Source organism: Amphiura filiformis, chromosome 15 (genome assembly GCF_039555335.1).
Source record: "Amphiura filiformis chromosome 15, Afil_fr2py, whole genome shotgun sequence".
NCBI classification, from domain to species: Eukaryota; Metazoa; Echinodermata; class Ophiuroidea; order Amphilepidida; family Amphiuridae; genus Amphiura; species Amphiura filiformis.
The window spans coordinates 52,843,728-52,871,293 of NC_092642.1; the positions used below are offsets into that span (position 1 = coordinate 52,843,728).

General features: G+C 36.1%; 1 protein-coding gene across 1 annotated transcript in view; it reads left to right on the plus strand.

Moving 5' to 3' along the window:
- The window catches only part of LOC140171035 (uncharacterized), a 108,995-nt gene that overhangs the window by 52,923 nt on the left and 28,506 nt on the right, over positions 1-27,566 (plus strand). Inside the window, exons 5-7 of the mRNA XM_072194216.1 lie at positions 14,821-14,996; positions 17,353-17,637; positions 19,047-19,144. Of these exons, the coding sequence (XP_072050317.1) occupies positions 14,821-14,996; positions 17,353-17,637; positions 19,047-19,144 (559 nt within the window). The remainder of the gene's footprint in view (positions 1-14,820; positions 14,997-17,352; positions 17,638-19,046; positions 19,145-27,566) is intronic.

The window sequence follows — 27,566 nt, forward strand, 5'->3', positions numbered from 1 at the left end:
ATTAGGTAGTTTTCCGTAAGCTTCATTTTTGTGATTTTGGTAACTATTTTATATCTATTTGCCCAATCCATCTCAACTAGGCAATCTAAATTGTACTCACCATTTACATCCCAAGGTATTTTAGTATATCCACCTCACACATTTCCATTATATATCCAGTAACAGACAAAATATCAAAATTGATGCCTCATTATGACATGTATGATATCACAGACTATCACATGTATTCAAAATTGATGCCTGAATTTGACCTGAACCAATTGACCTATAACCTGACCTTTGATGACCTTATAGCCTTTTTTTAATCTCTTTTCCTAACAACACATTATAGGAGATACATACATGGTGTAGTATTAAATTGTCTATGTGGAAGAGATTAGGCGTATTTAATTTATTCAGTGTTATAATCAGTGAGTACATTTCTATAGATAGTATAACAAAGGATTTAATGTATTCTATTCATGTATTCTACTTGGACATGTTCAATAGAATAAATTATGGTTTGTTATGAAACACACATCTCAGTTACTAGGATACAGTAAACAAAAAATATATAGGGCTAAAATGACTTACTAAAATGCAAACATAACATGCATAGGCAGATATACCAGAGAAAAAACTCCGGACATACCTGCCTGTGCGGGACTTGAACCCCAGACCTCTCGCTTGTCGGGCGAGCGCTCTACCACTGAGCTACACAGACTGTCCCTGATAAACAGGACTCAAGTCTGGTACTTATGGATATGAACAGTCAAGGGTGAACAGTACAAACAACACATTACATACCAGTGTACGAGATCAATTAATGATGCTTACCCGCCAGCCTAATATAATCATACAAACAGAGGAAGAGGCTTACGCATCATACACTGGAACATGGAAACATTCAAACATTACAACTAGCGCACGAGATCAAATTAATGATGCTTAATCGTTATTCTTAATATATCAATATACAGGGGGAAAGAAGAATTACGCATCGCACACAGCACATTTAAACATGAATTTACAAGTGGAAACATAACATGCATAGGCAGATATACCAGAGAAAAAACTCCGGACATACCTGCCTGTGCGGGGACTTGAACCCCAGACCTCTCGCTTGAGAAAATGTGCTAGTGTGCGATGCGTAATTCTTCTTTCCCCTGTATATTGATATATTAAGAATAACGATTAACATCATTAATTTGATCTCGCGGCGCTAGTTGTAATGTTTGAATGTTTCCATGTTCCAGTGTATGATGCGTAAGCCTATTCCTCTGTTTACTAAAATGGTTTAAAAACACTTTGTATGTAGATATATTTTATAAGTTCATGACATGAGGTGATGAACATATTTATGTACTTTATAAATTTGCATGAAAAAAAGAAGAGGGGTACTGATGAAAATCAGGGTATTATTCCCCCTTAATAATAATAGACAATATTAATAGTGACGCTGAGGTCCACGGTGCATTGAGCCATGGAATGAAAATATAACAGGGGGTCGCTGTTGTAAGCCCAAAGGGGAACTTCGTTATTATCTATAAGTCCCTGTTCGTAAGTGAATCAAAAGCTAACTTGACGAATTTGGATATTGAAGTAATACTGTCAAAATCACTTGCACTCATTAAAAGTTTGAAAATGTCAGTGTCTGCCATACCATCTATATCATACATTTCATGTATTGTATATAATAAATCTTGGCGAGGGTTGGTATAGAACCGGGGTATAGAAAGGACATATCATTACAAAATGAAATTCATCCTCCACCTTATTTAAATTACAAAGTGTACAAATTCTATTCTCTGGATTAATTTTTGGAGAGAAGTGACGCCCCTTTTCGATCATGAGATTATTTGCGCTTATTCTTAATTTACAGAATGCAGCTCTGGAAGATCTTTTAGCGATAATAACATAATTTTCTGTACTGAAAGATAGATACATAGATACATAGATACAACGGTAACTGGACACTTCATCCCCGTGCATATTCATCCCCTGGACATTTCATCCCCTCGCATTTTCATCCCCTGGACATTTCATCCCCTCATGTTAAAACGCTATTGTAGAGTTCTTTGAGCGTGACAGTAAAAAAGAATGCATATGAATATAATAATTGTTTAGAATCTTTAACTTAGAAGGAAATAATATAAGGAAATTAATCTTTATTTAAAATTAATCTTATTTATCCAATGTATGCACCGTGTTCACCAGCTGATCACGTGTATAAAAATCGATCGATGTTGAATGGCAATAGTGCAATGAATTTACCTATTGAACAGTTCGTGTACACGGATATCTTCCGTTAAATGATTCTAATTCAGTATTACGCCTAGTATTATTATTAAAAGTATTATTATTTTGTTATTTTACCGGGGTATTGTTATCATTATATTATTACTATTATTATTAATATTTATTATTATTATTAAATAAATAAATCCAAGTAAGGTAAATCATCCACAGTAAAGTGCTCAACCAAGAAGGGAGCTGTAAACTGTGCTTCATTGAAGTAAGACATGCTTAAACTGTGCTTCATTGAAGTAAGACATGCTTAAACTGTGCTTCATTGAAGTAAGACATGCTTATTTTGGGTAGTAAACTGTGCTTCATTGAAGTAAGACATGCTTATTTTGGGTAGTAAACTGTGCTTCATTGAAGTAAGACATGCTTATTTTGCTCTGAGCTTATCTTGTTTGCTACTGAGTTCTATTTGAACTTGCCTTAAGTTTTTGACTTGAATTTGTTTTTAAACTACAGCATGTAGTTTTGTTGTTTGCTTTTATATTTTGTTGTCTGTCCCTGAAGAAGAGCAGTTTATCTGCTCGAAACGTCGGTTGTTTTTTTGTCTGTTTAGTGTTTGACTGCTATGTACACAGTGATTTTCATCACTTCCAGTGTACTGTTTTCCTGACACTTTTGTGGGCTCTGGAATTTGCAATTTTTGGCCATCGAACTTTGCCTGTTTTGTGCTTACTCTGGATGTTTGGTTTAGCGTGTCTGTTTATATGCACAGTGATTTTCATCACTTATTCTAGTGCAGTTTTGTATCCTTGTTGTTTTTGCAGGTTCCGCAAGACTTACTTAGTGGGCCTTGAACTGGTAATTTTTGGCTATCGAACTTTGCCTACTTCTTCTGCCTACATGTACATTTGCTGTTTTTGTCCCCCTGCATACTGTCTAGTCTGCATTTTACTTGTTTCCCCACATCAAGTTGGTGTACCTTGCTTTTTTCTTTCCTGTTGTTCTTATTCAAGGTATCCTCTTGTATCATTTATTGATCCTTGATGTGTTTTGTGTCCTCGTCCGTTGGATTCACCATTACCCACTTGAGCTGGAATACATTTAAAATAGACTTGGTGATTTATTAAAGCATTATTTACAATATTGTTTCATGCAAGCCAGCCGAAGCCGACCTACACTCGTCAGAATTATGCTTATCACAAGCATATGAATACATGAATACAAAAGCCACCTAAGTCCATAGGAAGTGATTTTGAGAGAAAAACCTGTGTATCATTTTAATTCCTTCAGTTAGATTTACCTGGTTAATATGGTAAGTTTTACGTGCAAATGAGTGGATTAACCTGTATTAGGTATGACGATTAGCATTTCAGGGACTTCGTGGGGTTCATTTTAAATTTTGGACTTAGGTGGTTTTTTGAATCATATACAAAGACAACAATGTTAGAATGAGATTACCACTAGTAAGATAATACAAAATAAAGCACACAGGTATGTATAATGTTGATAAGCATTCTGCCATGTAATATAAACCACACACTTCCTTTATTAAACCCATTTTTTTGTTCAAAAGTCACTCTCTAGCAATGAATGTGTTACAAGTGGACTTTTATACATACTGGATTTCAATCAATGTGTTACAAGACTCAAATAATGGAATTGGGTGATTCTTTCATACATGCTATTTTTCACATGCTTAAGGGCAGAGTAATGGGAGAGAACATGGACCTTTTCGAGCTTCATTATTTCTGAATTGTATGTCCAAAGTATATAAAACTATACATTTTTGGAAAGGAAATGAGTCAAGGAATCCCATGGTGACGTCAGATTTGTTCAAAATTCTCAAGTTTTTGAAAAATCACAAAATTCACTTTTTACCCCAATTTTTTGTGACAACTTAGAAAAAATCCGCTCGAGTAAAAAAAATTCAGTTAGCTTTTCATGAAGAAGAGACATGAACTTAGGGAAGGTTTTTTATTTTTTGAAATTCGTCTCTTTTTCAAATATTGAAAAAACATGTGAAAAAAGCCATTTTGTCACTCTATTAAGCTAAAAATTGCACATAATGGTGTATATTTTTGTTTAAAACAAATATTTTGAAAAAATGAAAAACCTTCCCTAGACTTTGATGTACTCTAAAGGATAGTGCAAAAGTTTACCCTTTGCTTGCATATTTTTCGAAGTTATCTTGTCACAAAAATCAATAATATTGTCAAAAGTGAACTCTGAGAAATCGACGTTTTATTAAAAAAATGTCAAAATTATGCACAAAACGCCCTTAAATTTTAAAACGGTAAGACTTTCACACTTGTAAAAACTGTATCTGGTGCATGGTCTAAATATTCATCTTTTTGCACCAATGAATCTATATTGTCTGCTTTCAGTGCGCCAAAATTCAAAATAATTAAAAAATCTAAGTGGCATTTTGACTGCAAATTTTTGTTTTGATTACACCACATTTGCTGGCGTTAACAACACAATCGAATGCGCCTTTGATCTGCGTTGGACATACGCCAGCAGAGTTGCGCCACACACGCTGACGCGACACGCTGTGTGTAATCACAATATTTCAGATTCGCAAGCATTTCTGACTCATTATTTCCGCCAATTTACTAAGCTGTCTTGAGCCATGTGACTTTTTAGAGTTGAAAAGAGTGAAATAAATCAAGCAAAAATACGAATAAATATTAGCAAGTTGTATTTTATCAGTTTCAAGTGAAAGAATACATCTTAGTGTTGATAAATATCAAAAAATCTCAAATTCGGTCGTGGACGAATGTGTCTTCCATTACTCTGGCCTTAATAGACACAGAGAATAAATATGAGTTGTTTTTTCATACATATGACAGGCCTATGTATAGCAACAATTTCCCATGCTTAACTCAATTTGGCGAAGTATGGACTTAGGTGGCTTTTGTATTCATATATTCATATGATAAGCATAATTCTGATGAGTGTAGGTCGGCTTCGGCTGGCTTGCATGAAACAATATTGTAAATAATGCTTTAATAAATCACCAAGTCTATTTTAAATGTATTATTATTATTATTTATATTATTATACTTTGTTTTTTGTTGTTGTTGATATTAGCCTGGACTATTTAAGCTGAAGTGTATTTCTTCTCTTTCTTCCTGTTATTTATGTACGGTATTTGTTATGTATTGTTTATTTATCTATAGGTTGTTTATTTATTTATTTATAATTATTATAATTTATGTATTTATTATTTATTTTGTTTGTTTATTTATTTATTTATTATGATTTACTTAGTTGTTCATCTAGCAAAATTAGTACATTTTTATGGAAACCATTTATCTGTTTATTGTACATGTATGTGGATAGTTATGATGTTATATTTAATAAGATAGTGATAAAAGATAATAGCATTACATGTGTCTGCATTGGGAAGGATCATGGCAATATTTTTGTATTGTCCACTTGATGAGGTGATTTAAGTGCAATGTCACGTTATGCAATAGGAACAATAGTCTAATGGTTACAGGAAGTTGAACTCTTTCAATCAGTGTAATCTATATACATATAACTATATTGCCAGTTTTAGTCGCCCAATTGCGAACAAAGTGCTCCCGCGATTTCGCGACATTTTGGCTACTTTGAAAATCTCACCCGCGAATTCCATTAAATATTGGGCGATTTTTGAAAAGCCGACTTCAAAATTGTTAAATTGGATATTCTGTCATAGTCAATGGTACTTGAACACAATACCTCCAAACAACTAATTCAATATAAAAGAAAACATTCTGTGGTCAGTGTGCATCCAAGTATGACAATGGGAAACAAATTAAAGTCGATACACGCACAGGGAGATGGCTGCTAAAGAGGGCTTAATCCCCAGGATTATCCTTAGAATATTCCCATATCAATTCTCACAAGTGGCTTAAGACGACGAAAGTGCCAAGCGGGGGCCAAGTTTCTCTTTTCACGTAGGTTCACTCATTGAAATAAAAATGTGCAAAAACTTAACTTTATTTTGAAACGGCATGATGATCAAATATAAAGCGAAGACAATATAATTGACCGGGGAGGGTGTTTTGGGTTTATTAAAAATAACATAACTACATGTCGTCCCATTCCCCTGGGGAGTGGGGCGGTGGCTGAAAATAGGTTAGTCTACATTACCAGTCGTTATCTTTTTTTTGTTTTGAAAATCAATCATTTCGTCAACGGGTCCTTAAAGATCGTAGTGCAGGGTAATTAATTTTGTTTCACAGGTTTCATTTTCTGATATTGGATTTCATAATTTGATCTTATATACCTCGACACCTGCTGATGTTTGACCTTTTGCATGTCAACACATTCCTGGTGCTCTGGAGGTCAGCTGGGCAGGGGAGTGAGTTTCAGGGCTGGAATTGCCAGAGGGCATATAGTATGGTGACCCAAGTGAAGTCCAGCTGGTTAGGATGACAGATTGACCACTGTGTTTTTAAGACTAACTTTCATGCTCATGGCAATTGCCATGGAAATTATTGTCAAAGCTGAAAACATTTGAAGAAAGCATGGATTCAAAAGTTTTAAGGATATGTACATGAAATGTTAATTTTTGAAAATCAACTTTTTACAAAAATGCATGATGCAGGCCTACGAAGAAAAAATCCCGACCTGGGAGGGTGTTTTGGGGTTAATTAAAAATAACACTAACTATAATACATGTATGACATTATACATTGGCACGGAGAGGGGGGGGGCGATGAAAATAGCTTAGACTACATTACCAGTCGTTATCCACGTACCCGTGAGGGTGTTCTGGGTTGATTGATTGAAAGTTGAACTTGATTATAAAAATTGTATAAAAATGAATGGTAGGCCTATGCTATTTTTGATTTAACGGTTTATCAGCAAGAAAGTATATTTGTCCCATAGTATAAAGTCTCACATAATTATCATGAAATTTAAAAAAAAACTCGGTTAAAACAACTTGACTTCCAGTAGGGCGTGTACAAGCACGACCCGAAATATTATAATGCATCCATCATTATGCACAAATCGGATCAAATCCTTTAGGTATTTTCGAAATGAAACATTTGTCAAAAATGAGGAAACCACAGTAATGACAAAGTTGAGCCCCATTCAAATACATGTAGTTGTGACGTGGTATATCGAAAGGAGACACTTTGGGAAGGATCGTAAATGGAGAAATATAAAACTACCCTGTGGTGATTTTTTCATAATTTGGGTTTGTTGCAAATTTTTGATGTTAATAATGTTTTTAAAATATTGTCTGATAGTTTCAGACCGGAATATAACTGGCATCTTGTATTTTTCAGACACTTTTCAAGGTCATTCCTACTAACATTGTTCAAGTTATCATACCTCCTCCTTAGGCATGGGTTACAGCTCGATGGTATTTAATTCTAGTAGGGTCTTTTGGTGAAAAGCTCAGTCTTTGTGTCCTAAACAGGCAAAAACAGAAGGAAAAGAAAAAATATAATGCACTGAGATATTTATTATCAGTTGAACTGCTGGAATTCCAGTATTTTGGGTACCGGTATATAGTCCTTAGTCTTTACCGTTTAGTACTAATTTAATTCTCCTACAAGTATAAGTTCTAACTATCCTTGCACTTAACTACTTTTAGAACCTTTTAATCGCACCTTATCAGTGATAAGACTCTGGTTATATTATAGATTCCCGATTGATTATGTTGATTCCATTGATTAATACCGGTAATAGCACACCAGTCAATGATTAAAAGAATTCAACTTCCTGTAACCATTCGGCTATTGTTCCTATTGTATAACATGACATTGCGTTAATCACCTCATCAAGTGAACAATACAAAAATATTGCCATGATCCTTCCCTATGCAGTATATTAGAGTCACGCGGAAGCCGTGACCAGCAAGTTTAAAAAAAAAAGACTGATAAAGAAGACTAATAACAGATGCTCCCGCGAGACTATATTTACACCTAACATTAAAACACTTGACTTCTATTGTTCGATGTTATTTTTCGCTTGGTACAAAATGTATCTAAAACAATGCTAAATGTTATTTACAGTTCCAGGTGTAATATCTTGACAACTCATTAATTCAAAAAGGGCCACCAATCCTACAGTCAATCATTGTTCGTAATAAACAAATATTTTTGCTTCCATTTCACGCGGTATTTCATAGCGAAACTTAGTGGCAAATCATACTGATCCAGAATTTTTAGACACTGCTACAGGTCTACCTGGTTATCACCTTCACACTACTTTTTCAGATTCACTTCCAATTATACCCTAGCAATTTCTGAAATACCGCATACATACAAATTCGAACCCCATTCGCCAAAAAATCGAGTTTTTCACAATTCTTTTGTTCTTTTCGGACGACACATCAATTCATATAATAAATATTGTACATCGACACGCTATTCCACAGCCGAGTCCCGTGGTGTAATGGTTAAGGCATTGAACTCCTATTCCGGGGACTCGAGTTCGAAATCCGATGACCAACGTTATAAAAACGTATCCAAAAAGGGACAACCAAATATGGAAGGCCATTAAAGACAAATTAGCAAAGCGGCAAAAATACCCAAAGGGACTGTCCCCACCACAGACACATGGAACAAGTTGGCACAACCTATAGGAATGTGCAACAATATTTTCCACAGGGCTACAAAGAATCACAAGCCGCGAAATTTGGATAGCCAACAAGCTTAAGCTATTTAATTAACCCTCGATAGAGAGCAGGGCTTGAAGAATGAGGGAAATTAAAACCACAAATCGCGAAAGACCGCCAACAACCGCCGCTCAATAGGGATGTCAAACTAGATTGCCCCGCAGGGCTACAAAGAACCACAAACGTCGAAATATGGATATCCAACCAGCTTAAAAGACAAATTAGCCACCGATAGAGGCCAGGGCCTGAAAAATTAGAGAAATGAAAACCACAAACCGCGTAAGACCGCCAACAACCGCCGCTTAATAGGGAAATCCAACTAGATCTAAATCTAAATAACTATCAACCGCGAAATTTAGATATCCAACTAGATTGCCCCGCAGGGCTACAAAGAACCACACACCTTGAAGTATAGTTATCCAACAAGCTTAATCTATAAGTTAACCCCCAATAGAGGGTAGGGCATGAATGAGGGAAATTAAAACCACAAACCGCGAAAGACCGCCAACAACCGCCGCTTAATAGGAAATCCAACTAGATTGCCTACAGGGCTACTAAGAACTATCAACCGCGAAATTTGGATATCCAACTAGATTGCCCCGCATAGCTACAAAAACCACAATCATTAAAACATAATTATCTTGCTAAGTCGTGGCACTTAGACCCTTCCGTAGTATAAGCCTTGACATATACGCGCATTTCTCTGGCATCGTCAACATTGGGTATGTGTTGTTGATATTTACATTTTCTTACTTGCCTTGAATAATTAAAGTATATTAAAATGTATATTGATCATATTATGTATCCCTATTAACATTACAGTCACGCGGTAGCTGTGACCAGCAAGTTTTAAAAATAAACGGCTGATAAAATTATTTACTGTCGTAAAACAAGGATGACATCATCTCAATCATCTATCTTTCCTTTATTCGTGTTATGGAGTACTTATGGAGCTGCTTGGCTACATTCATAAAAAGAAAGGAAATCCACCAAAAAAACGTTGACAACGTAAAGAAAGCAGCAAGTTTAAAAAGCCCCCACCTCGGCTCACTTTTTGAAACTTGGTCCCATTTTGAATATCAACAGCAAATCGGTGTTTTTAACGATTTAACAATAGCATCATTGCCATTTACATGCCTACTTGTTATTCGTTTAATTCAATCATTGATCATGAACTTAATGTTATAAAAAAACATATATAGGATATTGGCCAAGAACAACATAATAACCTTTCTGATCGCTCCAGAATGCTTTATATCGCATCGGCACATTAAAGATACATAACACTTCTGGAAATGTTTTAAGTTGATAATTATGACAAAGTTTAAATCAGTATCTTTTACAAATGGGACCAAGTTTCAAAAAGTGAGCCGAGGTGGGGCTTTTTAAACTTGCTGCTTTTACGTTGTCAACGCTTTTTTGGTGGATTTATCAATATACAACAAACAGATAAATAGTATTAAAAATGTACTAATTTTGTTAGATGCACAACTAAGTAAATAATAATAAAATAAATATATAAATAAATAAATAAACAATACATAATAGATACATAAATAACAGGAAAAAGAGAATACACTTAAAATAACATAACAATAAATAAATAGTCTCAGCTATCAACAAAAAAAAACCCACAGTAAATAATAATAATAATAATAATAATAATAATAATAATAATAATAATAATAATAAAAATAATATGCCTAATAATATTAGCAATAATAGTAATAATATAATGATAACAATACTCACAGACTGTCACAGTAATAACAACTGTTCAATTTAGGCAAATTCATTGAATGTATTATTAACTATTATAGGCCCTACTGCCATTCAACATTGATCGATTATTATACGTGTGATCAGCTGGTGGTAGCTCATACAGAACACGGTGCATACATTGGATAAATTAGATAGACGGTAAGCCTATAATATAGGCCCCTACACTAGGCCTATTTAAAATATCCCGAGATTAATTTCCTTATATTATTTCCTTCTAAGTTCAAGATTCTAAACAATTATTATATTCATATGCATTCTTGATTCACTGTCACGTTCAAAGAACGCTACAATAGCGTTTTCACACGAGGGGATGAAATGTCCAGGGGATGAAGTGTCCAGGGGATGAAGTGTCCAGTATTCCATACAACATTAGCCTATTTATAGCGGGATACCCGCGCTTCGTGCGGGTCCCCGCTAGATGAGTAAATGGGGGCGTTCACTATAACAGGAAGAATTTCTGAACAGGTAGAATCATTGAAAAGGTACATTTTATTAAATGGGGGCGTTCACTATAACAGGAAGAATTTCTGAACAGGTAGAATCATTGAAAAGGTACATTTTATTTATCTAAATCTGTCTCTATACATTTTCTTTTTTAGTTTCTTCTGCTTAGCTTTTGATTTTCCGTTCCCATGTTATTTATTTAACCCCGTTCCCATTCTTTTCTAAATCTGTTCTTTCTTTCATTTCCCTTTTAGCTTCTTTTTTTATTTGCTGCCTGTGATTTCCCGTTTCCATGTTTTTTATTTAATTCTGTTTTCATTATTTTAGCTTCCTTTTTTCTTACATTTCCTGATTAGTTTCTTTCCTTCTTTGTTTCGTTCCCATTTCATTTAGTTACTTTAACCCGTTATTACTCGTACCTTTTTTATCCTCAATTTAATTTAATTTTTCTTTATAGTACCGCTTCATGTTGTTTATACAACACACATCTTTCCCCGTATTTATTACGTCCTCTCATAGCGTGTCTGCGGACGTGTTCACCCGTTATCATAATCCCGTGACCCGCCCATGTACCTTTTTGTCCTTTATTTTTCCTTCTTTCCGTATTATCATGTCCACTAGTCTCTGGCTCGCAAGTCGCGTGGCTCTGCGCCGTTTACGCGCGCATTGGCGTAGTGCACATTACGCACGCGGCGCCGACGTGCTGCCGGCCAGCTGCAGTGACGCGTAGTCTGGCAACCGATTTTTATAACAAAAACCCCGTTTTTACCCATATTTTCACTGTTTTTGCAGCCAATTCTTGCCCGTTTTCAACCAAATTTTCGCATTACCGTCTCGGTATATTCCTCGATCTCCCGTATGAATTTGGCGACATTTGGATCGAAACTGACGGAGCCTTTATACACATACATAGATACATAGATAGATACATAGATAGATACATAGATAGATACATACAACATTCCCCTATTTATAGTAAGACTAGCAGGACACCCGCGCTTCGCTCGGGTCCCCGCTAGATGAGTAAACGGGAGCGTTCACTCAAACAGGAGGAATTACTGAACAGGTAGACTCATTGAAAAGGTAAATTTCATTTTTTTTATAGACCTGTCCCTTCTTGCATTTCCTTTTTAGCTTCTTTCTTCCCCAAAAAAAAAAAAAATATTTCCTGCTTAGCCTGTAATTTTCCGCTTCCATGTTATTTATTTATTTAACCCGCTGCCATTATTTATTTAAATCTGCCTTTTCTTACATTTCCCTTGTGATTTTCCGTTTGCATGAAATAAGCCTATTTAATTCTGTTCTTATTATATTAGCTTCCTTTTTTTCACATTTTATTATTTATTTATTTAATCCATCCAAAGTAGGCCTACCTTTTATTTTAAGTCTTCGTAGGCCTAATCCCGTTGTCCCATCCCGTGTCCCTAAACCATAACCCCGTACGCAAGATAGCTATGTGACCCGTGTACGCCGTGCGTGTAAGTCAAATGGCGCGCGTCATGTACGCCGACGACGCTAAAGACGGCGTGGTTTATGCTAGACATGTGGACGCGTGGCATAGGCCGTAAACAAACAACCGCTATATAATTGCCCGAGAAACTCCCTTTTTTACTGTTTTTGCAGCCAGGTCTTGACCGTTTCCAACCAAATTTACGAAAGGTCAAAATTTTCAATTGATCGTCGGCTTTTTATCCCACCTACATACACTTTAAGAATAAATCATCAGATTTATAAAGTTTACTTCAAGTACTGTTAAATATCAAAAAGATCAATTTTTAATGATTTGCCATAAAATGTGTATTAAATTGCGAATTTCAAAAAATCAAAATTATTTGATATCAGAATGACATTCTTCGTATTCAGAATGCAATTCGATATTTCTGATGTGCTCTAATGTCCCAAAATAAATACTGTCCAAACGTTCATACCCCAGCCCTTAATTTAATGGGAGTTGCAATAATGCTTTTTAACTCGTTTAAAAATCATGGTCACCCTGCAGTTATTATTATTATTTTTATAAGTAGAGAGGGCGGCCTATTTTTTCTCTCGAAAATGTCTCACGGCCAATGTACATTAATTATAAGTAGAGAGGGCGGGCTATCTGCTGTGTCCTGGCAGGGCATCAGTCAATATGAGACATTAAATATTAAATGCGAGGATCCAGAGGATGCATGCCTGAGAAATATATAATAAATAAGGAAATGGAGCTCAGACAAACTGGCATTATATAATAAAGGAGAGAAAAAATCAGAACCGTTCGGATTCGAACAAGCGCGCACCCACGATTACATGTCGTTGAGTTCACCACCACACGCCATAACAGCTCATGGCGGATCTGCCGCTAATTGAACATGTAATGATTTTATTCTCTCGAAAATGTCTCACTGCCAATGTACATTAATTATAAGTAGAGAGGGCGGCCTATCTGCTGTGTCCTGGCAGGGCATCAGTCAATTATTTATATTTTTTAAGAAAAAAGCATGATTTGACTGCGAAATTGGGAATTTAATGATGTACTTCCGTGTGTGGAATATTTTTTCCACTAAGAGAACTACCAAATCAGTCAAGCGTGTGGCGGATGAACAGATTACCACAAAGGAAGTTTCAAGTGGTGTTTTAAGAACCCCAAACAAAGAAAAGTGAATGGAGGTTAACTGTGGGTAATTGGATTATATGTTCGAGCGATCTCCTCTTTTCTCATCTTCTCTGATCTTCTTAACTCATCAACAATGGGTCACTGACCTCAATCAATGACCTAAATTTACAGAATATATCCGTGAGCCTTCCATGGCTAACTATGGAAACATGTTAAATGACATCAAGCATATTTTCTAAGTTATTTATTTGGCGATCTATCGTGTCTCGACAAGTAATGCACCCTCTGTCTAAAATCACAACATTTGTTGTCGAAAATGCGTATATACACGCCACAACCATATTATACCAGCATCATATCTGCTGATAGATACGTTTTACCAATGATACCGTAGCCACTCAAATGTGAGTCCAGGTGAATAGTTTTATGAGTTCAATGTAATATTTAATTATTACGACGAAGGACAACCTTCACAAACGTACCCATATACATCCTATTTGAATGAGCAATGCAACTACCGCATTTGCACATTTAACAAGCAAATGCTGTTGTGATTGGTTGCTAGTATACATGTACACTATTTGATTTATTGGCTTATAGTTTCTTTCCAACTTCTATGTTCATGATTTTTTTACACTACCCCACATGTAATAATGACATATGTGACGTATCATGTCAAAAGGAGACACTTTTGGGCAGGATCGTAAATGGAGAAATAGCCAAAAATCTGCCCGGGTGATTTTTTTTTTCACAATTTGGGTTTGTTTGCTTGAATTTGTGATGTTATTAATGTTAAAAATATTGTCTGATAGTTTCAGACCAGAATATAACCGCCATCTTGTAATTTTGGAGACATTTTTCAAGGTATTTCCTACTCTCAACATTGTCAATAATATTTTTAAAGGCCGATATCTCAATTTCCAATTTTGTAATACCATAACTTACGAACTCAACATCTTCGTTACAAATGTCCGATTTCATTGGGGAAAACGGCGTTGTGGATCAAAATATCTCTATTTTTAAGATATGTAAAAACCTCAAAATTGATAACCTGCCCAAAAGTGTCTCCTTTTGACATGACACGTCACATATATGTTATGTGAAAGGTTGTTTGACATTTTAGGACTGATGTGTATGCTTGATATTTCAGCCAAGAGTTGAATGAAAACGATATACGGATTCGGACATTTACAAAATGGGCAAACACACAGCTGAAGAGTGTCAATGAGGATATTGACAATTTGGATAAAGACTTCAAACAGTTGGAAGAAGACTTCTGGGGTGGACCCAAACTGACTGCTTTAATTGAAGTTTTGTTGCAGAAAGGTAAATCAGTAAAAAAAGGCAAACATGGGTCACATTTTTAGCCATTTGGTATATCAAGGACCCCCTTTTCTAGGCCAATTCTTCGGCTGTATTCCATAGTGGCGTATAGTGGGGCACTGCGAATAAACAACTTTTCGAGAAAATCGGGTTTGAAGAAATGCCAATTTAAAATCGAGTTGTGTGAATCAGACATTTGTCATATTTTGTAAATGATGTCAAATTTCCGTAGTAAACTAAATAGATTTTATTTTTATACATTTTTCAAAAGAAATAAATACATAATATTGCCGGCAAACTGAAAACAATAAGTACAAAACTATACGTCACTATGGAAAACACGCAAAATGCAATACCCTAACCTAACGTTGACCTTGATGGCGTTACTTTTCGTCGGCTTCATTCCATAGTGGCGTATAGGTCACGATACGTCACTATGACATGTAGCGAGGTGTACGCCACTATGACATGCAATGTTTTTCATTTTTGCCGATATTTCTTAATTATTAATGTGTATAAAAAGTGGCGTATGATCGATACGCCACTATGGAAAACACAAAATTTCACTTTCTGACTATACTTTTGACTAATGAGACTTAGAAAATGAAAGAGAACATCATTAAAAACATATGTGCCAATTTTCAAAAAATGACCAAAAATCACTATACGCCACTATGGAATACAGCCGATTTAATTTTAGTATATGTATGGGTAATTTTTTTCCAAAATTTTCCAGATTTTCATAAAAAATAGTCCAATTTTAAAAGAAAAGAAAAAAAGCATGGCACACCAACTTGATTCAAGGTATCCTCTTGTATCATTTATTGATCCTTGATGTGTTTTGTGTCCTCGTCCGTTGGATTAACCATTAATAATTAATAAATAATAATTAACAACATTTTTAAAGCGCAAATTACAAAGGTTTCTAAGCGCTAATTACAACTTACACTACAACTTAAACTACTACAAAATGACATGAACATGATAAGCAAGAAAATAATACAGAGTCAATTAATTGAACAAGAAAGTTTTGAGCGTTGTCTTGAATTGATCAATGGAGACAGCAGAACGGATGGTGGAAGGGATATTGTTCCAGAGGAAGGGTGCCGCCACTGCAAAGGCCCGGTCGCCATATAGGAAGATGTTTTGACAAGCGGTCCGGGTTTTAAAGCGAGCTGATGAGCGGAACGGAGAGAGCTGTTAGTGGATAATGATATGAGGTTGCAGATGTAGTTGGGTGCATGTCCATTAAGAGCTGTGTATGTTAGCAGCAGGATCTTGAAATGAATTCTTTTCTCAACAGTCAACCAATGAAGTTCGTCTAAAATAGGAGAGATATGATCATAGCGCTTAGTACATGTAATGAGACGGGCGGCAGAATTTTGAATTCTCTGAATTGATGACAGGAGATTGTCAGGTAAACCATACAAAAGAGAGTTGTTGCAGTCCAAATGAGATGTAACAAAAGCGTGGACGAGGCGTTCAGTAGATTGACGATCTAAATACTTGTGAATGCAGCCGATTTTATAAATACCAAAAGAGGCTTTCCGGCATATATTGCGAACATGGTCTTTTAACAGCAATGTATCGTCAAGCAAAACACCTAAATCTTTCGCAGAATTTGATGGATATATATCGGAACCTCCAATGTTGACAGTCGGAAACACGGAAAACGTACAGAAGTTGCAATGGAAATGAATGATTTCAGTTTTTGAGTCATTTAACATGAGTTTGTTTTGGATTGCCCAACAGCGAACGTCTGAAATGCACGATTCGAGCTTGTTTACATCTTGAGGATGATGGGTAGCTTCCATGCAGTGTCAGGTACAGTTGAGTATCGTCGGCATAAATAAGATGGTGAATATCATGATGAGCATAAATGACATCGCTCAGCGGAGCACTATACATAATAAAATCAAGTGGTCCTTTAACAGATCCTTGGGGAACACCCCAAGGTAGCGGGAAAGGATCAGAGATGGGATCTCCGATGACAACGGCTTGTTGGCGACTATCCATTACCATTACCCACTTAGTCCAATTTTAGGCAATTTGCGTTTAATTTGACCAGAAATTTTGGCTTCTGGTATAGCAATGGGTTCACATTTCTTAAGGATTTGGTTTATGGATGGGTCCAAACTCTCAGCAGCACATCCTTACCCAAACCAATCTTGAGTACCCCATGATATCCTGTTGTCTATTATCATATACATTGTACATCTCCTTTATTTGTATATCATTATTGCTATTATTCTAAGTATTAATATTTATTATTTATATTTTTATTATTGCTACTTGGTCATTACCGTATTATTATTATTATTATTATTATTATTATTATTATTATTATTATTAATTGCAGGAAAAAAAGATATGGATCCTGATAACCAAAAAGCAGTGATGCTAACAGTGATGCAGCAACTAATTCTGAGTTTTACAACATTTGGGAGTAAAGCTGATGCTTCACAGACAAAGGAAAGTAGAAGAGACCAGTTGCTATCTTCACAGACAAAGGAAAGTAGAAGAGACCAGTTGCTATCTTGGGTAAAGGAGCAGATTCCAGACTACAAGCTTAAGATCACCAATCTTACTAGTGACTGGACTGATGGAAAGGCTCTTGGTGCTTTGGTAAATAAACTTGCTCCAGGTAAGTAACCTAAAAGTAAGTAGTGATCTTGTTACATAGCAACTTCTGGATCAAACCTAGGACCTCAGGTTTATGAGATCCGCGCTTTAACCACTTGGCCACAGCTAGGGAGCTTCATGATCAGGCAGGTTGAAATTCAAACCTATAAGCAGTCATTTAAACTTATATCCTCCCACAATCAATCCTGGCACAATCAATTTAGTACTTGTGTTGAACCATTTATAAATTCAGGTCCGGTCAAGAACTTGTATTCTCCCAGTTCATGTTCTTGCTACTGGTATGACTAACCCAGTACTACCTCCCTCGCAGGGGGAGTGGAGGTATATTTATGTGCTGGTCACACCACCATCTCAAATTGATTTGACCATAATGAATTTTACAAAAGCTTTTGATAGCATACCTTACAACCGCCTTTATATTAACTCAAAAGCAGTGGTCATTCTCGAAAAGCGTACGTGTTGCGTCAAATAGATCAGTATGTAATGTGACCAACGATGTGTGATGTCGATCAATGGATGCATAGAAAGGTCATTTAAAGATCATTTTTTGAAGTCATTTTGCAAATAATGTTAGCTCTTCACAAACTTTGCCTTTTCTGATCTCGTATTTTGTTGGGGACACGTTTGACGCACCCCATTATTACTTTTTTGACATTGCGAGTGAATTCAGGGTGATGCGAGGGAATACGCGGTAACGGCCCCAGCAGAAACAGATCGGATGAAGGTGAATGCGCGGTGATGCGAGTGAATCCGTCAACCACCTTTTGAGGTGGTTAATAAAGGTGAATACGAGGTAACGTTTGCAGTGGAAACAGATCGGGTGACGATTTGCGAGTGATACCTGAAGTCTCGTAAGCGAAAGGTCATACCAGATCGAATATTTCGCGCGGAGTTCATGTGGTTCATCACGATCTGACATCGATAATACATTATATTGCTATAATTTCATCTTGCTATATTAATTGCTATAATTTCTACTTGACCGTGGTGGCTCCTAAATCATGTCTGAAAAGAATATGGTTGCGTTTCTAATTTTATCAGTGGCAAGACATGGTCGTGAGGAAGATTTTTGATGGGAAGACTAGACGCAATTCTGATGCTCATAAAAAGATGCTGGGAGCTGTATTAAATGCAACAATTCAGCCCAGAAGTCACGAAAAGTTTTTCGAGACTTCCGCCTTCCTGATCGTATTAACGTGCATAGAGAATCGTTACCCTGCATTTTCAGCCCAGTAGAAACGACCCGGTGAATGCGAGAGGATTGAAATGCCGGTGAAGGTGAATTCGCGGTAATGCCAGGTGTTCAGTATAAACACGCTAATTTACTCCTGTGATCACATCTCATATTAGAGGAAAGCTTTTATAATTACATTGAAGTTTTCACTTGTTTGTTTTTCTTTTTAAAATCAGGAGCATGTGATGGCTGGGAAAAGTGGGAAGAAATTGATTCCAAGCGGAATATAAAAGAAGCGATGAAAATAGCAGAAGACTGGCTTCAAGTAGCGAAGGTTAGCGTATGCAGTATTCCTATACAGTATGTAATTAGGTTGAAGATCGACTGTAATAGAATATATATGCATGGTTTCACATGTATAATATTGTAGTACACACATTACATCTGTTCTTGGTTACGCTTATAGGGTTCAAGATCTAGGTTTTAGGTTTGGGTACAATCAATCACCGAGCACCATTAATAATATACAGGGTGTCCCCCAAAAAAGAGGCCCCTCATTGCACCTTCTTTTTCTCCTATTTCTGAAAAGTTGATCAATTTTTTTATATCTTTCTAGCCTGTGAGGGCAGGGTGGCGCCACAGTGGGGGGTGGGGGCAGGTTGCAAAAAAAGAGGTAAAAGGAAGGAAAAAGAGAAAGAAAAGAAGGAGAGATAAAAGGGAGGGGAGAGAAAGGGAGGAGGGAGAAGAAAAAAGGAGCCATTCCTCTTCCTGGCCATAGAAAGAGGAAACGCCTCCTTCGGACATCTTGCCCCTTGTGGAATGCTGACCTACGCGGTTTTTAAGTTGTTAGTTTTTATATTTTGGGCCCATTTTCGGCAAATTTTCCCCCATAAAAGTCACATGGCCTCTCTTGCCTTTTCTCCCAAAAGCTCCTATACTTTGGAAAAATCCTGGCTACGTCACTGTCCTGCCCCGGCAACACACGCAAGTCGTGTGTCATGCCAGCAATTAATCATTATAAATAAGTTTACTTTCAGTCCGATATCACACAACTTTTACGGGGTTTCATCACATTGTATATCCAAAACCTATACTACAACGCCTCTCTCAGATAGGACTAAATAGTGTAAAAATTTTGCACCAATACGGCCAGGGGAGTAGCCAGGATTCATTGGGGGCTGATTTTGAAAAGGTGGACCTGTTTTGGACCTTTTCCTAAAATTTTGACCAAGAAAGCATAAAGAACCTAATTTTTTTAAATGTTGGTCTTTTCTGACTGAAAAAGCATAAAAAACCTGTGTTTTTTTTAGATCGCTATACACTCGCAAAGTGGATCTTTTCGCGCGACTTTATTTAACTTTTCCACCATATTTCACCAGCTTTAGCTTCAATATTGCAAATTTTCGCGCACTTTATGCACATTTGTACCATAAACTTATTCTGTTGCCAAAAGGTGTTGGGTTTACTACGTAATTGAGTAGGTCCATGCCTAAAACCAGCGGGCCAAAAGTCGGGCCAGTGAATGAAATCGATAAAAATATGCGGTTGGAAAATATATAAATAACCCAAAAAAGGGTGAAAATGGTGCATCAAATGGCTTCATTTGTGCTTTCATTTTGACAATTTTTCCAAACTCAGACACCCCCCTGCGTCGCGCAAGCGCGACGGGCAGTGCTGTCGCGCCGCATAACAAATTTCCAAAATTGTTTTGCCCCCCTATCAAAATACCCTGGCGCCGCCTCTTTATTAAAGTGACACAAAAAACAACAATATACAAACATGTATATTAACAAAAACACACAAAAATATTACATCAGCCAGCAATGATTCTTACATAATATACGACAAAAACTTTTCTATAATGGTATTACCAATACATTGGTTCCCATTTCTTGACATGAACACCATATTTATCTTTACTGAAGGCAATATTTTTCTCAACTTTTTCCATAAAGTATAACCACGCCTTGAAATCAGAGAAATTCAGTTTTAATTCTTGAACTCTACACTTGTAAATGTATCTTTTTGCAAAAAGTATAATCATATTTATGAAAACCTTAATTATATCATCTTTATAGCACCCAAGACAAATGTCAAAATATGTTAGCTGCACATTGATATTTACATATTTCAGCCATTACCCTCAGACCGAGAAAGCCAAAAAGGACAAGGACACAAAAGATTTTGCTAATCATGGATGGCACTTCATCAAGTTACCTTTTATTGAGCGATTTGTTTCAGAATTAACACCAATTACCTTTGATCTCAGCCGAAATAAAATTAACAAAATATATTCTTATAGAGAAAAACGTTATTGGACACATTTGGAACACGACAGCCGCCATCGAATTCCCTTACCCCAGTGACGCGACTGGAGTAAAGTGTTACACTTTGTACTACTGAAAACAGATCAAAACCTATCCTAGGGTAGACCCACCCCCCTAGAATTAAATTCCAGAGTGTACAACTCTGAAACCGTTGATTAACATAACATATCATGGCTGAGACCCCCACAAGGTATATATACTACTGGTGCATACAATTCAAGATCTCCAGGGGTGACTGTCCCCTGGGATTCCATCAACAGGTGTGTAATTGACCTGGAGGTTACAATGGATAAAAGGATTATTGTGACTTACTCGTCTACATGTGCATGTGTATCATTATAATTTACGAAAGGAATATCTAAAAATCCCAATCTTCAATAAATGTACTATACTTGAGCAGCAACCACATTTTTGCACATATAACTCTTAACATATACATTGATTATTGACTGCTCTCCATTTTCTAGAACTGATATATACATATATATATATAAATATATATAATTTATAGAAGGGGAACAATATTATATTGTGACCCTTATCCTTGAAGATATTGTGCTTATATGAAGATTTCTGAAAGCCTTTCTCTCGCTTACCTATGGCATCTGTGATAAACACATTTGGCACTTACAAGCTGGTTAATTTAAATTAACATTCTGAAATTTTGTACCATTTTGCTTGTACTCCTGATCTATTGAGACTTCCTGCTTATCCAGTATTTCTCTATATTGCAATAACGTAATTTATACAACATTTAACAATAATATCCTCACTACTTTACTTGCAGCTATTTCTGTAAAGGATTCCCTCTTCGCCTGTGCTGCTAAGCCTTAACTCACCTAAGGAAAATTAGAAATCACCATGCTAATGCAACATAATTGACATATCATAATACCCTTCCTTTGTTTTTGTTTGTTATTGAGCTGTTAACTTCTCGCTATTCCCTTTACTTAATGAGAGTGAATTATCACTCTTAATTATGTGTTCACTAATATATACTTTTCATTGCCCCCATACCCTTATTGGGAGTGGTGGGTGGGGAAATTTTCTGCCGATGTTCACTTGATGAAATGACAAACATAAATGCCCATCCAACTCAATCACTCACTAGATGTTAACAAAATCAATGACACCTATTGATCCCATGCCATGGTAACACAACAACACACACAGCAGGGAGCAAGCAATGGCCTGACAATACACAATTGGGATCGTCCATTTCTCGCCATGGGTAAATTTGTTTTCCTTTCGCTTTGCCCGTAAAACATTATTACCCTCAGACCGAGAAAGCCAAAAAGGACAAGGACACAAAAGATTTTGCTAATCATGGATGGCACTTCATCAAGTTACCTTTTATTGAGCGATTTGTTTCAGAATTAACACCAATTACCTTTGATCTCAGCCGAAATAAAATTAACAAAATATATTCTTATAGAGAAAAACGTTATTGGACACATTTGGAACACGACAGCCGCCATCGAATTCCCCTTACCCCAGTGACCGCGACTGGAGTAAAGTGTTACACTTTGTACTACTGAAAACAGATCAAAACCTATCCTAGGGTAGACCCACCCCCCTAGAATTAAATTCCAGAGTGTACAACTCTGAAACCGTTGATTAACATAACATATCATGGCTGAGACCCCACAAGGTATATATACTACTGGTGCATACAATTCAAGATCTCCGGGGGTGACTGTCCCCTGGGATTCCATCAACAGGTGTGTAATTGACCTGGAGGTTACAATGGATAAAAGGATTATTGTGACTTACTCGTCTACATGTGCATGTGTATCATTATAATTTACGAAAGGAATATCTAAAAATCCCACACAAGTTTCTATCTGGATTAGAAACTTGCTACACCCCCCCCCTCCCCCCTTTTTGTAATTTTGGGTAAACATTTTTTATTCACCATTATTGGATGGGTGCCATCATGCATGAATGGCACCTCCCATGTGCCTATCTGGCATGGATTTACACGATAATGTGAGCACTCCCCCCATTTCTTTCCACTTTTAATCCTGCATTTTTTATACAAAAAGGGGTTAATTGACCATAAGTACCTGCACGTAAACATATATCTGCATATATGTTTGATAACGCTACTGATATCTAAATGGGCCTCAATGAAGGATATTGTCTAAATGTTATTGTTGGCCCATTGAATTATACCTCACAGTTTGCCCATAATTGTCTCAGTGCCACTAATTGCTCATTAGCATAAAACAACACTAAATATCTTACTGGATATTGACTGAAATACATGTAATTCTCTGCAATAACACTACTAATTGCGCTGGCGCTATATGTTACATTGAACTCTATATTGTATATTCACAAGGACATTGGCCGAAATCAACGCGATAACTAGCCGGCTGCGCAACCTCACAAAAAATCTTGAAAAATTGAGGGCATAGTACTTGGCCCCAAAGTCTAGCTATCCCATGCCAACCTGGAGTTGATTCCTACTTCCTGTTAAAACAGACTTAATCGCCCCAATACCAGCACAATTGACTATTTGTTGTTATTAACGCTTCTGAATGCTCTTTAACATGAGAATTTCAAATACGCAACAGAAAAACGTGTTGCTGAGATACCGTACCGGATGTAATCTACTCAAATACCTCCACCCTGTCATACTATTACATAACGCAAAAGCACTTCAATATATCTTACTCAGGGTGCTCACAACCGTATAGATTGTTACATAACAATAATAATCATAATATTTATTTCTTATATAGCGCAATTACAAAACATAGTATTAAAAGCACATACATTTGTAAAATTATGAGAACAATATTTGAATTTACAATTTTAAAACATACCAAAAGTTCGAGGAAACCCCTTGATATAAGCAAGCAAACCAATATATTAAAAACCAGTGAAAAAAGACAAGCAAGATATTGCACAGCATGAGCCTAAAAAGGCAAGATCGAACATAATGCAATTGACTGTGCAATGCAATATTAAATAAGGGAAATATTTCCGCAATACGCATTAACATGTGAACACTACATTATACATTTCATAATAATAACACTTCATACGTATGATGATATTAACTGCTGTGGTGTAACCCTAATGTAGACAAGTTTTATGCCTGGATGAGCCATGGAAATACCTGTGAAGGAAATTACCCTCTGCTTGTGCGACATAATCTTAAATTTGTCTACATTATAACTACAAAAAATGCCTTAGAATGCAATTGCAATTACATTCCACAAAAACATACAATAAGATATAATATGAACCATATTTGAATTTACAATCTTAAAACATACACAAACCAATTATAAAACCAGTTTAAAAAGACAAAGCAATATATTGCACAGCATAAGCCTAAAAAGGCATGATTGATCAAAATATAATTAACTGTGAAATATACATTATAAAACACCAAAAAGCAAACAATGCACACAGTACATATTGCACAACGTAAATGCAACAGAATTTCGAGAACAGAAAAGCAAAAAGCCATGCAATATGCATTATGCTAAAATTAAATAAGAGAAAAGACCGCAATACGCATTCACTAGTGAACACAACGTACGGAACCAATAAATGTCTTGGAATGCGATTTCAATTACATTTCACAAAATCATACAATAAGATATATGAACAATATTTGAATTTACCATCTTAACACACACAATAATATATATCAAAACCAGTTTAGAACGACAAGCAATATGCTGCACAGCGTAAGCCTAAAAAAGGCACGATTGATCAAAATGCAATTACACCTTGTTACATCTTGTAAGATTTTACTCCCAAACGCATATACGATCCAAATTTTTAGAAAGACAGATATTAATGATATTCCGAGTCCCATATTCATTTGTCCAATGAAATTTTATCAAATGTCTTTTAACTTCCACTTCCAAAGTCCATTATCCATGCAAAGTTGGATGCTCTCTAAGTTAATTCTTCTTTCTTCAATTATCTGAAGAAGTTGATTTGTGTTTAAGCTATCTCATGATCAACATCGCACTGGTTACTTGCTTTAGTACTTTTAGTCAACCATTGGAAATCGCTTTCATAAGAAAACTTTTCGCCTATCTCAGGCAGAAAATCTGATTATTCTGTTGTGCGTGTAGTGGATAGAGAACTTGTAATCTGAATATGTATACACATTGCACTGAACAGTACACTGAAGCACAACCGCACATACGGAACACAGTGATTGGGTTATTTAATTCCATTTGCGTCGGAAACATTGGACAATAACAGCATTCTGCCTGATGTCTTGCTTCATTTTTAGTCTTCTCGAAGTTTATTTTCAGCATTATTTTCAGCTTTATTTCTAGCATTCTCGAAGTTCATGCGACCCTTAGTTCATATGTTGAAACGTGCCGGTCACGGCAAAATCATGCACAACACATCTTCCCAACTTCCACTACTTGCCATTGCAAGAATGCTCAAATTAATATTTTCCGTGCAAGGTTCAACTGTGGTTGATCAAATGATACTGTTTTATACAACAAGAGAAGCTTATATTTTCCATTGGCTGGACTCCGACTTCGTAACTTATTTGGTTCAATAGTTCTGACTTCTAACAGTCTATTTGTGAAACAGATGAATGCTCTCCCCTGTATTAGAGCTTGTGCATAAGTACAGTTTCACAGATAACACAAAGTTTTCACGATGCTTCGCTGTGCATCTGACAGTCTACTTTCGACTCACACAAAGTCTAGTAGTCACTAGCAATTATGGATGTCCAGGTGTACGTATACATATAGGTCCGGCTTCCTTATTACCACCAGCATCAAAAATTGTCATTGGTATTGCCTGCAATAAAATAAAAGAAAGAAAATGGGAAACAACCTGCCAACACATCTAATTACCATGTGTAACTTGAGATTCTATTTGAGATCCAAACCAAGTAATGGGTCTCCTATCAGTAGAGACACGTGATTTGATTTTTTGTTTTGTTATTAATTTCTTTCCCTGACTCGCCACCATTTTCCTGTTTCCTCTTGTTATGTAGATACGAATCAAAACATTTTTTGTGCGATCTTCTTCCTGGTGCAATTTTAACCATTTCAAAATGTGAAATTAAAAGACTTACATGTCTTGCTTGCCTCATTCTTAAGCTTCCACCTAACATAACTATAGGTTGCAACTATCAATTATTGCTCCTTACTAAATAACTAAGTTCAGACTGTCACAGTCTTTGCCTTAATAACCCTTATCCCACAATAAAATGCTTAGACACAATAATACTTGGTATTTGTATCGCAAACGCCAGTGCTGAAGGGACCCATTTCTCCCATTTTTGAAAATCTTATTGACTTGACCTTGGCAATTTTCTGCCGATGTTCACTTGATGAAATGACAAACATAAATGCCCATCCAACTCAATCACTCACTAGATGTTAACAAAATCAATGACACCTATTGATCCCATGCCATGGTAACACAACAACACACACAGCAGGGAGCAAGCAATGGCCTGACAATACACAATTGGGATCGTCCATTTCTCGCCATGGGTAAATTTGTTTTCCTTTCGCTTTGCCCGTAAAACATTATTTCATAATATTGTCCCAAAACCTTGATACACTGTGACAATCCCACATTAAATGTCTCATTGTTTCCTTAGCTTTCTTACAAAATGAGCATCTGTCACTTTCAATTTTTCCAATTTTAAACAAGAATTCATTTGTTTGAAGAATCCTATGGATGAACCTAAATTGAAACTAGAGCGGTTCTCGGCTTTCACGGTTCTCGGGTTTGGCGGTTATTAGCTGATGTTGGTGTTAGATGGAGAGAGGTATTGTTTGGAAAACGTGTGTGGTTGTAGCTGGTTGTATACTGTTTCTGTTCAGAACCTTGTGTGTTTGGACGAGTCGATGGGTGGGGCATTTGGTAATATTGGGAAATTAGACTGTTTGGTTTTGAATATGGAGAGATGACATAGTTGGAAATTGCTATGAAAGTGTTTACAAAAACATTTAAAGAAGAGTTAAATATTAAAAATGGATACAACAATAACATAATATAATTGTAGATTGTTTTTCGAGTTTCGCAATTGATATTGACTTATGCTATGGTTTTATTACAAGGTGTAATACAGAACTTATATAGTATACTTATAGGAAGAAAAACATAATTTTAAGGTGTTTTACGCCGGATTATGTTGATAACTGAACAGGCCTTTCAGGAAGTAATACAACATATGAGCATGGACTGTTAACATGGTTAAAGAATATATGAAAAAAAGTGTAAACTTTTTTAATTACCCCAATGCAGTGCATGTCTCAAAAATTCTATTACTATTTGGAATTGTCATATGTTTTTTTACACTTTTAAATCATGAAAAAATAGAAATATGAATGGAATTTTGAAATTTTGACAACTATTTTGATACTTGGCTAGTCTTCAGTTAGGCATGTTAGGAGAAATAATATAGAAATATTTCAT